The sequence below is a fragment of the Argentina anserina genome, chromosome 2, assembly GCF_933775445.1.
Source record: "Argentina anserina chromosome 2, drPotAnse1.1, whole genome shotgun sequence".
In the NCBI taxonomy this organism is placed as follows: domain Eukaryota; kingdom Viridiplantae; phylum Streptophyta; class Magnoliopsida; order Rosales; family Rosaceae; genus Argentina; species Argentina anserina.
The window spans coordinates 15073214-15088747 of NC_065873.1; the positions used below are offsets into that span (position 1 = coordinate 15073214).

General features: G+C 35.4%; 1 protein-coding gene across 2 annotated transcripts; it reads right to left on the bottom strand.

The window, feature by feature from the left end:
- Nucleotides 1-1741: 1741 nt before the first annotated feature.
- On the bottom strand, nt 1742-7167 carry LOC126782676 (serine/threonine-protein kinase STY46). Of its 2 annotated transcripts, XM_050507974.1 has the most exons (16): nt 6874-7166; nt 6364-6478; nt 5776-5855; nt 5572-5691; nt 5061-5115; nt 4698-4808; nt 4383-4433; nt 4095-4267; nt 3909-4016; nt 3415-3488; nt 3130-3305; nt 2936-3031; nt 2541-2621; nt 2400-2453; nt 2093-2227; nt 1742-1954 (listed from the first exon to the last, which is right to left on the bottom strand). In XM_050507974.1, the coding sequence occupies exons 1-16, from the start codon at nt 7083-7085 to the stop codon at nt 1880-1882; spliced, it is 1716 nt and encodes a 571-aa protein (XP_050363931.1). In that variant the 5' UTR covers nt 7086-7166; the 3' UTR covers nt 1742-1879. The 2 variants fall into 2 exon arrangements, 1 of the variants encoding a protein (XP_050363931.1); XR_007670787.1 differs by lacking the exon at nt 1742-1954 and having other exon boundaries at nt 2213-2227; nt 2541-2637; nt 6874-7167.
- Nucleotides 7168-15534: the final 8367 nt, after the last annotated feature.

Here is a 15534-nt window from a genome sequence, read left to right on the forward strand (position 1 = left end):
CTAAAGTTGCAGTAGGACAGTCAGATTAGCCAAAGTGACGAAATCGTAAAATGCTGAATATTGCAAGAGAAAAAAGAGTTCATCGATCCTTTCTCAGCTATTCTACCTATTCATATATAGTTGCATGGCTGTGGTCCATACATGATACACTAGACCATCAATTCAACTGCGATCCCTCGTCATATGCGCATATGTCCATTGTTTTAAAACGCCAAAGCTTGCCCCAAAACATTTTCTTCATAGCATTGAACTTTAAAATTTGAGATGCATTTACGCCTTATGTTATAAAAAATTAGTAGTTAAATATGTAAATGTATGATTATATACATACAAATAGAACATATATACATGAAAACTTACCAATTATTATATTTAGATATAATGAAATTCATAATCCAAACTTATTAGATATTTTTCATCAATTAAATATAATATATATATATAAATACATAAAAAATTATTTTCTAAGACGTAGTAAAATACGTGAAAAACATAGCTATAGGCGTGAAAGACGTAAGTTTTTTAAACCTCACTGCCTAGAAAAAAAACAGAGATGTTTTATAAGTAGTTTTAAGTTTGTTAAGCCTCAGGCGAGTCTTGAGGTGAGTTTTTTAAAAAAAAAACATTGTGTTTAAGAGTATCTCCAACAGCTCTTGTAAAACTATAAAAATCTATATTTTAGAGTAAAAATACCACATTTTTGCTCCAACAGTTAATGTAAAACATCCTTTATTCTAGAGAAAGTGGGAAGAGAGAATGAAAATCTCTAGATTTATAGAGTTCTCAAACTTGTATAATTTATTGGAAAATCTCTAAACTTTATTACTTGCTCTTAGAATTCACTCTCTCTTTCTTATAAATGAAAAGGTTGATAAAATCATTTCTTTATTTTGAATAAATATATAATAATTTTCTAAATTCATTAAATTATGCATAAATGCATTTTATTTTGTCAAATATTATAGAAGAGTTGTTGAAATTGGTGATTTTTTTTATAGAAATTTTGTAATTTCCTCCTCTATTATAGAACAAAACTGTTGGAGATGCTCTAACCATCTACCTCTTCCTTCTTCGACGATACTGAGATCGAAGATGCTTATCGCACAGGCCACTGAAGGTCCAGCGTCGAGGAAAAGGAGAATCAAAGTACCTGGAAGGGGTGCTCCATGGCCTCAACTATATTGCTTCTAGCCAACATCGGCTATGGAACACCCAAAATAAGAGCTAGCCTTGAGAATAGACGAGGTTACAAGCTAAGTTGCAAAGCCTTTGTATATGATTTACCCGCCAACTTGTCGAAACTGATATTTTCAAGAGCTCCTATTTCGATGGTCACAGCACCCTTACATCGACAGAGGGAGAAGTCCATACATGGAGCTCGTTGCACTCTTCACTATCACTTGGCGGCAGAAGAAAATTAATTCGAACAGAAAATGTTCCTCGCATTTAAATTTGACAACCAAATACATATTTGGCAGTAGTGCAGAGGTCTTAGGGCAATAACGAATGGCCTTTTGAAGAAAAATTGAGATAACTTGATTGAAAAGAGTATGTAGCCTTGTCATATTCCAACAATTCCGAAGATAACCCAACTCATTACAAACCCATGATTTTGGTGAAACGAAAACACGGCAAAACACCATTCCGCAGCCGCAGGAGATTTGCACCGATCCCCTTACATAGTAATGTTAAGTTGCTATGATATGGATTAGTCGCCGGAAAATACAGAAAACCAGAATGGTCGGTTGTTAAAAAATTGACTTTCATATGAACTGCAAAAGACAGATATGAGGGTGTAACACTGTACATGATATGTGAAAATAGATGGGGAATTCCCCATGCTGTAGTCATTTGCTTTTGTTATAAATATGTGTCTTAATTAGTGATGACCTCGTCTAAGGACGGACAGAAACCCTCCTGGTGCCTTGCGTTTTTCTTCTCCATCATCACCAATCTGTTCAACAAAAAAAAAACTCATGTAAGCGCCATCTGAGAGCAACAGCAAAGCTTTTGATCATGCTATTAAGACATGCTTTTTCAATGGCTGGAAGCAAACACAAATGGCAATCCTGTGTGCCCATGACCAGATTACCTCCTTGGTTAATGGACGCAGAATCTCTATGATTTCTGAGAAGTCGGGTCTTAATGCTGGATCTTGTTGCCAGCATTTCTCAAGCAACTCAGTAAGCTTTGGATGAGTTTGCTTTGGAATGGTTGGCCGTAAACCCTGAAAATCATGAAACTCAAATGTAAATAACAGTTGCATATTAATTTGTGCATCACTTGTCCCTTCAGCAGGCATGGTATAACAAATTTATCAAGAAAACTAATCCCAACACAAAACGACCAGAATTTCCATGCTAGCAATTGACTATGCAATTTGGGGAATCAATAGTTACCTTTTGGACCACTCCAACAGCTGCTTGTAGTGGGGTCAGGTACTCATACGGAAGCTGCAAATTGAAACAGAGTACAAAGTCTTACAAATGAGCAAAAAGAACAAAGAACAATGGTAATAGAAATGCTTAAGCAAGCAATACCTTTCCAGTCAGCAACTCCCACAACACAATTCCAAAGCTAAAAACATCAGCTTTGTGGTCATACGGCTTGTGTTCAATAACCTTCAATGCAAAAGAACTGTTATAAGAAAATGACAACATAAGAAACAAATCAGAATTCACAATTCCAACTGTCCATCATCATGAGCCAATGTAGCAGTTGGTTTATGACTAATCCAAAAACTAGTGAAAGTTGGTTATGTCAGTTGAAGAAGCCAATTACCTCTCTCTCTCTCTCTCTCTCTCTCTCTCTCTCTCTCTCTCTCTCTCTCATGACTTTGGTTTTATGACTAATCCAAAATCCCCCTCCCCCCCCCCCCCCCCAAAACAAAAATAATCTCTCAATACAAAGAAGTTAGAGGGAAGGCAGTGCATACCTCTGGAGCCATCCACCTATATGTCCCAGTTTCTGCCGTCATTACTCCTGATTGAGATATGACTCTGGCAACCCCAAAATCAGCAACCTTGACAACCTTTAAGGTGAAGCACGTGTCAGGACTGTTTCTATATAAGAACTGGCATAAACACTGAATTTATCTTATTACAGGAAATATGTCGCTGGGTCTCTTACTTCATTTTCATCCATCAAGAGATTGGCAGCCTTTAAATCCCTGTGGATTATGTTATTATGGTGCAAGTAGGTCATTCCCTTAGAAACATCAATTGCAACCTTAAGCAAGGAGGGAAGCTTAAAGACACCCTTTTGCTTATGTAAGTAGTCATACACACTTCCACCAGACATATACTCTGCATAAATACAAATATGTATATAAGGTAAGGTAAGTATTTAAAATAAAATAGTGGGTACTCAAATTTTCATTTGACTTGCCAAAAATAATCATTCAATGGAACTCACCTGTTACAATACACAAGCTTGGAGTCTTGGTACATGCACCAATGAACTGCACAACATTCTTATGCCGAACTTTCCTACAAGATTCAAAGACTAGATCGTTAAAGTAGGGATAGCCGATACAGAAAAATCCGGGAAAGACATGATGGTAGAATTGAACCTCTCCTCTCACCCCTATTCTTGAGGAAAGGACTCATGTAGTGAATGATGTTAAAAGGTTAGATACAATCACAAACATCTAAGAAAATGTCAAGTACAGGCATCTAATATTCAACTGAGTTCATTTCATGGTGTCTAAAACCACACTATTTGCTTTATTTTCTAGAGGAAGTACGACTACAAGAAACAAACAGCCATAGTTATCGCCCTTCAAACTTCAGTTGACATGTTATGAAGCTTAATAACTCGCTGACGAGTAAAAATTATTCCTAGGTATTTGCTCATGTGAGGTCTTCTGAAATGGTAGAGAACATGGAGGTCAATTTGATTTAACATACCTCATAATAAAGACCTCTTGGGCAAAATCTTTTTGCATGTCAGAATTTACGCACTCAGGCTTGAGGACTTTGATGGCCACTTCTTGACTACAGTATGTACCTTTGTATCTGATCAAATGCAACAGGTCAATAAACTGCTGCTCAAAAGTGTATGATTAGCTGGGAGCATAAATATTTTGAACTTACAGATCACCGCAGGATCCAGATGCAACTTTGTTCCCAAATTTTAACTGTTTAGGATCAATTTCCCATACATCAGTCCCATCATTGGGTATGGTCAGATGATTAGATTCAGATTTGATCACTACTTGGTCATGATCACTGCCAGAAGATGATGATCGACATATTGGCCACGGTTCCTGCTCAGATACATGAGGAATCTCTCATAAGATTGCAATAACACAAGTAGGCCTTACTCACTGTCACCTCCCCTACTAAATATTGCACAACTGAACCATGTAACAACAAACTCACCTCAATCTTCAAAACTTCCTTTTCCAATGCAGACTTGAGCTTCTCAATTTCCTGTTTCGGCAATATTTCAATCACTCAGTTGCTTGTTGTAAATAATATAAAATTTGACAATAAACTGGCCAGATTCTGAAACTATAATGATTTCTCCAAAGAACTGTTGTAACCAAAAACCATGCTTACCATGCAATGATAAAAGAACAACTTCAAATATTTACTACAATAGATGAGAGTGTCGCTTTCTCTCAATTCCCACTTCACATTATGATCTATTTTTGGCAAAGGTTAATAATCTATGAAGAGTCTGAATGTATGTACCTCGTAAGGCCAGCCGTCAACAACAAAGACATCCAAGGAGTAACCATCCAGCGTGGAAAATGCATGTGCTTCTTGGATGTTCAGCCCAATCTCCGCGAGCAAGCAAGTCAGCTGCAAAATTTATTGCAAGAGCCAAGACAGTGAAAAATGAGAGGTACTATGATAGAAAGATATACTCTTCTCATATGAAGTTTGTATTATCAGTGCAACGTTAGTCAAGTATTGCATGTGCATAGCTTAGCAGTGAGTAAAGTTCTCAAACTCAGTAGATTTATTGCCATAAGCTTAGTCTGTCTATGGAAAGGGATATTGCAAAAATCATTGGAAAACTTGTTTGCTTTCAGATAAAGACCACTCAAGTACCTGGCTGAGTAGTTTTGGCTTGTCATCTGTTGAGAAAGTGATTTCATGCATAGGCCTGCATCATTTAAACTAAATTAAGACTAACCACAACTCATAAGCAACTGAAGTCACTTTACTTCATTAGTATCATACATTATCAATAAAGAGCACATTGAAATTGAAATGAAAGTTAAGTTTAAGAAATAATACAATAAATCGATGAAGGATTTATCCAGTGCATCAGGATCTCAAACAAAAAAAAAACATTCGGAATCAATATCAAATAATTATGGCTAACAAGTACTTACAAATCTAAAACCAATCAAAAGCTGGATAGAAATATTATCACACTTAACTGAAGATGATCTCCAAGAGCCTTTCATTGAAACCAACTTAAACATAGAATAGAAAAAGTAATTTAGTCAAGCACATGAGTCAACCCGAAACTCTTCTTTTTTTGGCCTCACAGAAATAAAAGAAGAAGATGAGAGTTATACAAATGTATTCCAAGAAAACAGAAATGGCTACTTACCGACTCATCTGTGAGTTGGCATGTACAGACTGTTCATCATCTTGATCATGAGCTTTATTCGATTCAAGTGCAAGGGCTTCAAGGTTGGGTGATGAGCCAAATGCTGGAGGTGGATGTAAACTGGCATATGAGAAGAAATAAGAAATGCTTAGCAATAATCAGGCAGTGAGATGAAAAATCCAACGTAGGTAAACAGAAGTTTACCTTTGTCTGCTAGATAACTTTGGGCTTTGGGCAGCTTCTTTACCCGGAGAATCTATATTTCCATCTGTGGTTGGATGAACCTACAAATATGCAAAAAAAAAAAACAAAAATCGGGACAAAGTATGAGAGAAAAATTACAGCAGAAGATGAGACAAGAGACTTTTCTGAAAGGGAACTTTATTACTAAAGTCATTTGACTTTATAAATGTCTACATTTCTGAGGTGGCATAATTTCCACACAAAAAGAAAAGCATATGAACCTTATAAGAATTAGTCAAGGATAATTATCGTGTCTTACTATCATTTCATCAATTAAGTTATAAACATTGGACTCCTTAATAACAAATTTCTAACATCTTGAATGTAATATGTAGCTAGATAAACCGCTAAGTAATTACAACTCAGGCCTTATCCACATCCAAGTTTAAGCCTAAGCAAGAAAAGATTGCACTGAATCCCTGGTGAATATAGCAACATGACAAGAACAAACAGCTAAGAATAAGCATCAAAAACACATAATAAGGATTCTTCCATCTGGATGTCATCGATTCGTTCAGCCAGATCACAGATAAGCAGACATCAACTAACCTGTACAAGCCGGATTTCGATCGCCGGTCTTTGAGCTGGATCATGCGCCAAATGCAGCAACCTTTTATGCATCAACACATCTTCTGCCCTCTCCACATTCACATCCAACGCATACCTGAAAACATTTTCGCAACGGACGATCGTTTCAAATCATCGAAAACTACACTAATAAGTCATCAGTAAATGCATGAGAGACACTGATCTAGCCAAGTTCCAACTCCAGAATCCAGATTTCAAACCGACAACACAGTACTGTGCTTCAAATCGCTACAGCTGTCTCGATTCTACTCTCGCTGGCTCAAAACTAACAGAAACGAACGCCATAACGTGAAGAACAAGATCACCACTACCAAAAACGAAGCGAGAGAAAATCCAAAATTCACTAACTAATCCATGAAAATACGAAGAGAATCGAGATCAACCAGAACCTCACACATGCACATCACATCGTCTCGTAAAAAAAAAAGTAAAAAAAAATAGAGAGGCAAAAGGTAAAGGTGAGAGGTGTACCGAGTGGGGAGACGGTTGAAGTGAGCCCAAAGGTCTTCATCAAAGCCAGGGAGAAGAGCCTCGTCGTTTTCTGAGTCCTTGAGGCGGCGAAGAACCTCATTGTAGACCTGAAGCTTCAGGCGGTGTTGACGCGACTGGGACTGAGCCGGAGAAGACGACGTGTCGTTTAACACTACTCTACTCCCGCAGCTCTCGTTGTCTTCCATCACCATTGAGCGAGGGAACCGCCGGCACGAAATTGAAGCCGGTAAAAAACGAATGCGAGAGAGAGAGAGATCGTCGTGAACGGAGGTCTGGGTTTTATATGGACGACGACGCGGATTTCAGAGAGAGAGAGAGAGAGAGAGAGAGAGGGTTCAAACTGACAGAGAATTATATATAAGATTTTTGGGGAAAATATAAAATTACAACCATAGATTAAATGGGATAATATATTTTTGTTTTTTTTTTATATTATGAGGTTCTTTGTTTCTGGGTTTCCGCTCGAATGTATAAAGCCGTAGTAGTGCGCAGAATTGGCCATGAATCGTGCCCATGCTAATCCCGCTTTGCCATTTTTTGCCTTTATTGTTATTTTATTCCCTTTTTTTAATCCTCGTTTAATTCAAGCCCTAATTCGATGGCATTAGTACTAAAATCCTTTTAGTAAGTGATCTTAACCAAGTTGTATGGGAGAAAATTTTATCTCTCAAGTCAACTATTCACATACTTTGGTTTTAAGAAAATAATTATGGTAGAGCGTTTCGTGTACTTCTCTAATGTAATTAAGTTTTTCATACAACAAATCCTGATATCAAGTTGTTGAAACGTAACTACTGTCTAGAAACTACAATAGAGTAAGACATGACATAGTAAATAACTAATGTCGTGAAGCATATGGGGATAGAGATGTTTCAATGTGGTTATTTTCCAATTTTTAGGTGAAACATTAGTGTTGATTATGATGTAATTAATATGTGGCATCAACTTATTATTGTATTTGACCTCTTCTTTTTATTGAAAGATATAAAAAAATGAACCAAAAAAACAGTTCGAGTTTTATTTTGCAAATATATTTAAAAATAAATAAAGTAACGGATGCACAAATAGACTCAAGACACGAGAATGAGCGTATTAAAAATATAAATGTTGTCATGTGTGGGTATTCAAACATAAATTGATACTAAAGTGGACCTGAAAACGAGAATGAGCGCATCTAATTTAATAGAGAATGTTGTCATGTACGGGTATTCAATCGCAACTGAAGTAACTGACAACTCAAGCAAACTCGTGACATAAGAATGAGCGTGTCAAAATTATACTATATTGTCAAAATGATTGTTTTTAAATCTAGATGATTATATCTCCTTAAGAATCAATAGTATCAAAACTCAACCGTAAGTATCGACAAAACATAATTATTTAAAAAATAATAAATTAAAGTTGTGAATGCAAACACATGACGATATCCCATGCTAAACTTTAATAGGTTTCAACATTTATTTGTACCTCATTTCTAATTAAGAGACTCTAGTTGCACCTCCAATATTGCTATATCTACATTTGTTACTTAATGCACCTCCATTTTACTTTATAGTATTTAGAAAACCTAAGTACATATCCATTTGTTTACTATAATGCCCTCCATCTTCTTCCATAAATTTTATGGTTTCAGTTTTGCTAGGTGATGGAATATGGGTCTTTTTTTTGTTAAGTGATTTGAATAGTCGAGACCTTAGAGGAGAGAGGAAAAAATTACATGAATCATCGAAATGTTGTGGAGGAGAAGATGTTGATGGTGATCGAGTAGTTATAGAGGATTAGAGGATTATATTTCATGATTATTAATATGGAGCTTCTATTCATACCTCAAAAAATGTTATTTGGACCTCCACACTTAATATATTTCTCTTTTACTTTTACAAATTCTTAAAATGTTATTTAGACTTCCATACTTTTTCCGAGAATGTCTATAATTAATATATTATTATTATATATCAAATCAATCTACTATCCATTAATATTTTTTCAATTCTACTTTTATATTCAATTATTATAAAAAATCGAATTTTTTTTAGAATTACATAATCTATCTTCTCAAATTAATTTTCTTTTTCACTCCTAAATTCATAGTTAATAATATTGTTATTTTTTATTCATTCATTGATTTGAAACTCGCCAAATGGTAAAATCAACACGAAAAATTCTAACATCTATTGAACAATTTTTTTCTCTTATAATAAGTTTATCAAAAATTATATGTAGTTTTTCAATTGATACATGAAGATTAAGAATGTTATTTATTATATGTTTAACAATAAAAAATGAAAGTAATTAAATTATCTTATTCAATTTATTATTCCAAAATAGGGTTAGCCTAAAATAAATAAATAAAGGATTAACAAGAAAAAGTAAAATTATAAAATAGGCAGTTTGAGATTTTTTTTCTTTTTTTTTCACTCTTATATATCTTTTTGGTGATTTCATATATATTGAAAAAGTTAAAACGCAATTAGAAAAAGAATGAGGTCTAAATACTATTTTGAAAGGTATGAATAGAAACTCCCTTATTAATATTTGATATTTCTCCACAGTTGAGTGTAAATCTTGCTATGCCTAACCCTATAAATAATGGAGAAAGATGCATGCTTAATTAGAAAAGAGCATCATATTTTGATATGTCATTGTTCTACAATTTCTTCAACATCCTAAAAGATATATATAATATATATATATATATATATTATACAATGATAATCATTTTGTAGAGTTTACAAAGCAATCTTAGTATTAAAATGTTTAGGGATGGTGTAAAACTTCCAAAGCTTTGATTTGGAGTTATTTGTTGGATTATAAAATGAATTATTATACAAGTTCGGTAGTAGTTTTTAGTGCAGTAGTTAGTGAAACTAATAATCATGGTTAATGAATTCATGTTTTTGATCTCTACGTAAAATATAAAAAGATAAATTTGTTTGTCTTTTTTTTTATACAGGTTGACAAAGTTAAATTAAAATAGAAAAATCTTTGAGATACATATACAAATTTTGGAGATTCAAATAGAGCCCTCTTTTAAATTATTTGTTACTTCCCCTAAACTCGTGGCATTTCCTAAGTTCTCATATATTCCACATTGACGTATGATTTTGTACAAAAAATCATTTCAATCTTGTACCTCTAAAAAAATTTATTTATTGATCTATTTTTGCTTGAGAGTTTGTACATGTATTAATCCATATGAATCCGTGATGTCGATGCCACCTCGTTGTAGGCCAATAAGACCACCTAGTCTCCACTCACATGATGCCACAGTTTACAAAGCAGCACAAAAGTGGCATATTCCGGGTGCCCACAGCTTTGGATAAGCTTGTTCCAGATAGACGAATCTACCCCCACTCCCAGTCCTATGATCATCGACCTGACTGGTGTGTTACCGCCAACCACCTCAGGGGAAGGCCCAACATTTTGGCTCCTATTTGCTTGGAGAAGGGGACCATCTTTGTTAGAAATAGATATAACCCGCCACCTAGTGTGAGGGAAGAAAGGTAATTCATGAGTTTTTGAGATCGACTCATATGAAAAACGTGAGGGGCAGAGGAATTAAGGGTGAGATTGTTTTGGTTTGATGCAGGGCTCCTGAGGTGGAGAATGAACAGAACGGAGTATATAGCTAGGAACTGTGATAAGAAGCGTGACACTTCAATTACGTGCCTCCACTTTTGCCTTGTTTACTTTACTTACGACATGGACTGAAGTTAGGACGGTGACATTTCTATAGCTTTGTTCATCATCTCTTGCTTTGAAGTAAGAATCTGAGTCCCCATCATCGATGGTTGGTTTTTGGGGGATCATCCTACCACTCGGTGCAGGCTGTTTCACCTGATTGTGTTTGTGTTGGATCATACATTTTTTGTCTGTGTGGTAGTTTGGTTTAACGTACACTATATGTATTGAAATGAACGACTTATTAGGTGTTAGTGGTTTGTATCACGGTGGTTGGATTGATATAATTTTAGTTTGTATCGAGTTTTGTTTAGACATAATCTATATATACATAATATTTTAGTAATTTTTTAAAATTTTATTTTATTGTAATCATGAACAGCTCATTAAATTTTTAATATGTATAAGATAAAACGTCATTGTCCATTCTCAGTAGATACAAAGTGAAACTAAACGCGGTACTTCTCATGGTTTTGAGAGGAAAATGTAGTTGTACTATACATATGGTGTTGATTTTTTTGGGGAGGATACACTTGATCGATGTAACAAGTTGATAATATCTGCGTCCCATAAGCTAAACATGCAAATCGTGGATAGAGATAGATTAGTGTTAAATATAATAGTCAATTTCAAAGACCATAAACGTTGTTAGGTGCATGGTAGCTTCATTGAACCAATGAAACAAAACCCAATCACAACACAATGTCCTCATTTAGCCTAATTAATTTGGATTAGAATTTGAATTAAATCACGTGGAATATGAGGAAACCCGGCCTCGCACTCCCACGTGGCGAGCGAGAGGCAACACGAGGCCGCTGTTGACCAGAGGATCCGCATCCACAGAGGAATAAAACCGGGTTAGGGTTAGCACGGAACCTGATCTGAAGCGAAAGACGTGGAAACCAAAACTGGAAAACTGACCCTTGGAGTTGCCGAAGGGTCAGAAAATGAAGAAAAGGAAGAAGATGAGGATTGGGAAATGGCGAGCAGTCCGCGCGCAACGAAGACTGGGGATCGAAGATTTGATTAAGAAATGTGGGATGAGAGGAAGATCAAAGTCCAACCCATGCTTATGGTGAAGTGTTTATAAAAGCTTATCCGATCTGAGCAACTGTTGGGTGAGTTTGGCTATATGTAAAAGACATTGAGTTCGATCATCGGAATATAAACTGAGGAAGAAGAAGACGATAGGGTTTGGTCAGGGTCATGGTCATGGTGTGGGTCCAAATGTTTGAGCTTGGAGTTGGGAACTGTCTGTATAAAACCCATGGGATATCCTTCTTGTCTAGGTGGGAGATAAGATTGAAAATGGAAACCCTAGCTAGGTTACAGCAATGCAGCATGCATATTTAAGCTGACAGCCTAACCCCAATGCCCTACAAATCATTTCTTATATATAATGCAGGAAATAAAAGCAGATTCGGGTACCTTAAGAGCATCTTCTACGGATGTGTATGTGTTATTTTTATAATTTCGACGACTTATTAGATGAGATTTTTAGTTATTTTTTGACTCAATTGTCTCATATGTGTTTAATAAATATTGATAAATCTTCTATCTATCTTTAATTTTAACGATTTGTTGAACGAATTTTTGAAGTTATTTTTAATTCGTTTCACTCATAATGATAATTTTTTTTAAAATAATTTCAACGACTTACGGACTTAGTTTAGTTAATTTTAACTCGTCTCATATATATATATATTGATAAAATAACCTATTTACTTTCCAGCTAGCATATAAGAACATACGATTTATCAAAGCATAAATGGATCACAATATATATTGACATATCTGTTGGAGCTAATAAATGTTCCGAATGTTTATTATTGATCGAGCACTTGACCACAGAGGCACAGACTGCTAGCTAGCTAGCGTGCTGGAAATAATACCACCTGCTGATCGAATTTTTTTTAGTTTATCTTCGTACGTAGTAATTAAGAAGCTAGATCTGCAACGGTTTAAATAAAATAGCATGTAAACTTGGATTGTAAAGTGAATAATAGTCGTAAAGAGCCAAAAGTTTTGCAAATTGATATTTGGAACAAAATATTTGACTTGAGCAGATGTAATAAGCGACATCAATATTGGCCTACTGACTCACATATGATCGAGCATAAGTGCATAACAACCATATGCATCTTTAGGTACAGAATGTGATCTCGATCTTACGTAAAGAGTCAAATTATGTTAGTGTTGATCATAAAATGTTATAGCTTCTATACAGCATACTAGAAAAGTATATATTGTAACAGACTTGTAACATTACGCATTACTCATTTATGACACACACACATATTTCATATTTGTGCGAGGTTATTATAAACTAACTTTATGCCACACACAAAATGCACGGCTTGCACACTGCAAAATCCCTTGACACTAGCTGTTATGACAGATACAACACACAAATTTTTTCATAAATGACAGTCTTTTAAAACACACAGTAAATGTGTCCCGTACGTAAGATATACATATGTCATGAAAGAACAACTTTAATTTCTTGTACTGATTTAGTCATTGTATATGTAGATGTATGCATGTATTTGATTAAAATTAAGGAGCCCTTCAGAACTAACAAAAAAAAAATACAAACAATGAGATTGTATTTGAACAAAAGAAAAAACAATGAGATTGTATTAATATGTAATCCGTCATTAGTTATATTAAACACATTTTTTTACGAATAGTAGCTATAATTAAGAGGGTTGCGAGATTCAATGAACCTAGACATACAACTTCTAGATTATTCATTGAATCAGGACAACATCTTTAGCTCTGCAGAAAACCGTGTTCGTCACCTTCCCGTGATTTCATCGTTTATCTCTTTAGTTACGTTGCCTAACTCTGGGATTTGCCCGTTCATTTTGTTTAGTGATCGAGTTGAAGACCTACTGAAGCTAACGTGTTTATAGTGCAAGTTGGAATTGTGACATATCGATCATGTTCAATCATGTTAATGTAGATTTATGATCGATCATGAAGATACATCTCAACTTTGTGCCAAACTATATTATCTTCTCTTCATTGTCCTAGCCGGTAGCCGGCCACCATTTGAGTTTAGATTTGTGATCACTCAATTAGTAAATTTCGAATTTAATTTTAATTTCGGGATGTAATTTGAGGGCTATATAACGTTATTAAGTTATATTACGGGTAGCTGATCAATGTACACCTGTAGTAGTGATTGATTTGCATATGCATATGCATCGGTCGACATTTTTACGAACCATAAACCCCAATTTAAGCCCAAATTTGTGCTTTGCATGGGGAATTAATATAAGGGATCGAAGGAGTTGGTAACTGGTACGGTACCCCTTCCAGTTCAGCTATATGGACTGAATGACTGATAGCCCTACCTTCTAGGAAGAGCCCTCCTGGTTGTTCCTCTAAGAAATAGGAAGTGAGAATAGCGTCGTCGGCAGTTAGATAAGGGAAAGGAGGAGAAGCCGTTTGCCAAAAAGCTCACCAAGCTTCCTCATGGTTTCTGAAACGTAGGAAAAATAGGCTACAAAAGAAGTAGCTAGCTGTTGCAATTAGCTTGCAGCCATTTTCATTCGTACCATCCAGCAATGCTATAATAACTATGTTTACAAATGCACGTCTAAAGATGTAGATGAATCATCTCAAATTCTCACCTATGATTCTATGAATGACCTTGGAATATGCCATTTTCATTATCTGAATATGCTGGTGGCATGGGATATATACTTCTTCTCCCTCCATTATATTTTCTTTCTATATTTTCACCATCCTCTTCCAGTCATGAAACTCCCGTGATTAGTTGCTTAATATGTGAAAGATTAAGATGCGATGTGGAATTCCAACAACCTTGTTGTGTGCCTTAAAGTAGCAACTGATTAAACAACTATATATGAGCAGTGAATATGATCATCATCTCATAGTGATATACTAGCTTTTGAAACATGTTTCCTCTAACACTATAGCAGCATTACCAGGTATTGTAACTATTTGTTTATGCGAGTGCAAGAAAAGCGAGATAGTGGGAACTTTTTGAACCGAAAAATTGATCAACCGAAGTCACCGAACTGAACTGAGTCGTCGCCTGTAGCACGGTTCTCAGCTAGAACTGAAAACATAATTAAGCAATTTATATTTAACAAATATGGTTGATTTTTACTGTTGAAGGCCGTCATGTACTTGAATTGTCTTTGAAATTGACTCCTTGATGTTAGCACAAGCATTGGAGCATCTAGATGCAGACCTTTCAAAGCTGGGGGTTTTGATTGATGAGGTTCGAGAGCTGCTTCATAGGCATATGGAGTTTTCGGTGATTTATGTAAGTAATTAGGGCGCCGCGGCTAATATGGTTGTCATTCTCTAGCTAATTAACAAAGTTGTAGGATTGATAACAAGCCAAAGTTGATTTATTATGTCCTTCCATTTGCATTTAGTGGTATAATGACTATAATCGACGTTTCGTGGGAGATTATGAGTTCACGAAATAATAATTGTTAGCATTTGAGTTGCTTATCTTATAGAAAAAATAAAGATGGATGATAGTTGCCGTCTAAAACTGCTCAGCGATGTTCCAAAGGTACACTATGAAATTCCTCTCAAACACCATTCAACTTACATTACTTCAAGTATGTGCTTTGCTGACTCACCCGACTGCTCCAGATTGAATGAATCAATAGGTATCATTATGCACAGATAGCATTTCCAGAATTTTCAAAGAAGTGGTCACCGAATATTTGGAGCCATGATGACATGATCATCCACGTTTTAAAAGCATGACAATGTCACTTTCCTTCAGCACTCAAGGTATCAAATCTCAACTCATTGGGATATTACCCGTGAGAATGAGAACACAAGCAAAACTTGAACTCCTGAAGAGTATAAGTTACTGATATCATAGAGAAACAAGTACAAATGGTGTATCAGAATCTATTTATAGTGATATATAACAATGCCTCCAAATCCAACTTACCCAAATAA

Coding starts and splice junctions, on each gene's coding strand:
- LOC126782676 (XM_050507974.1), bottom strand. CDS start 7,085: ATGGTGATGGAAGACAACGAGAGCTGCGGGAGTAGAGTAGTGTTAAAC. Junction 2,622..2,935: donor ATAGGTGGATGGCTCCAGAG/GTATGCACTGCC, acceptor TTTGCATTGAAG/GTTATTGAACACAAGCCGTA. Junction 1,955..2,092: donor TGCGTCCATTAACCAAGGAG/GTAATCTGGTCA, acceptor TTTGTTGAACAG/ATTGGTGATGATGGAGAAGA.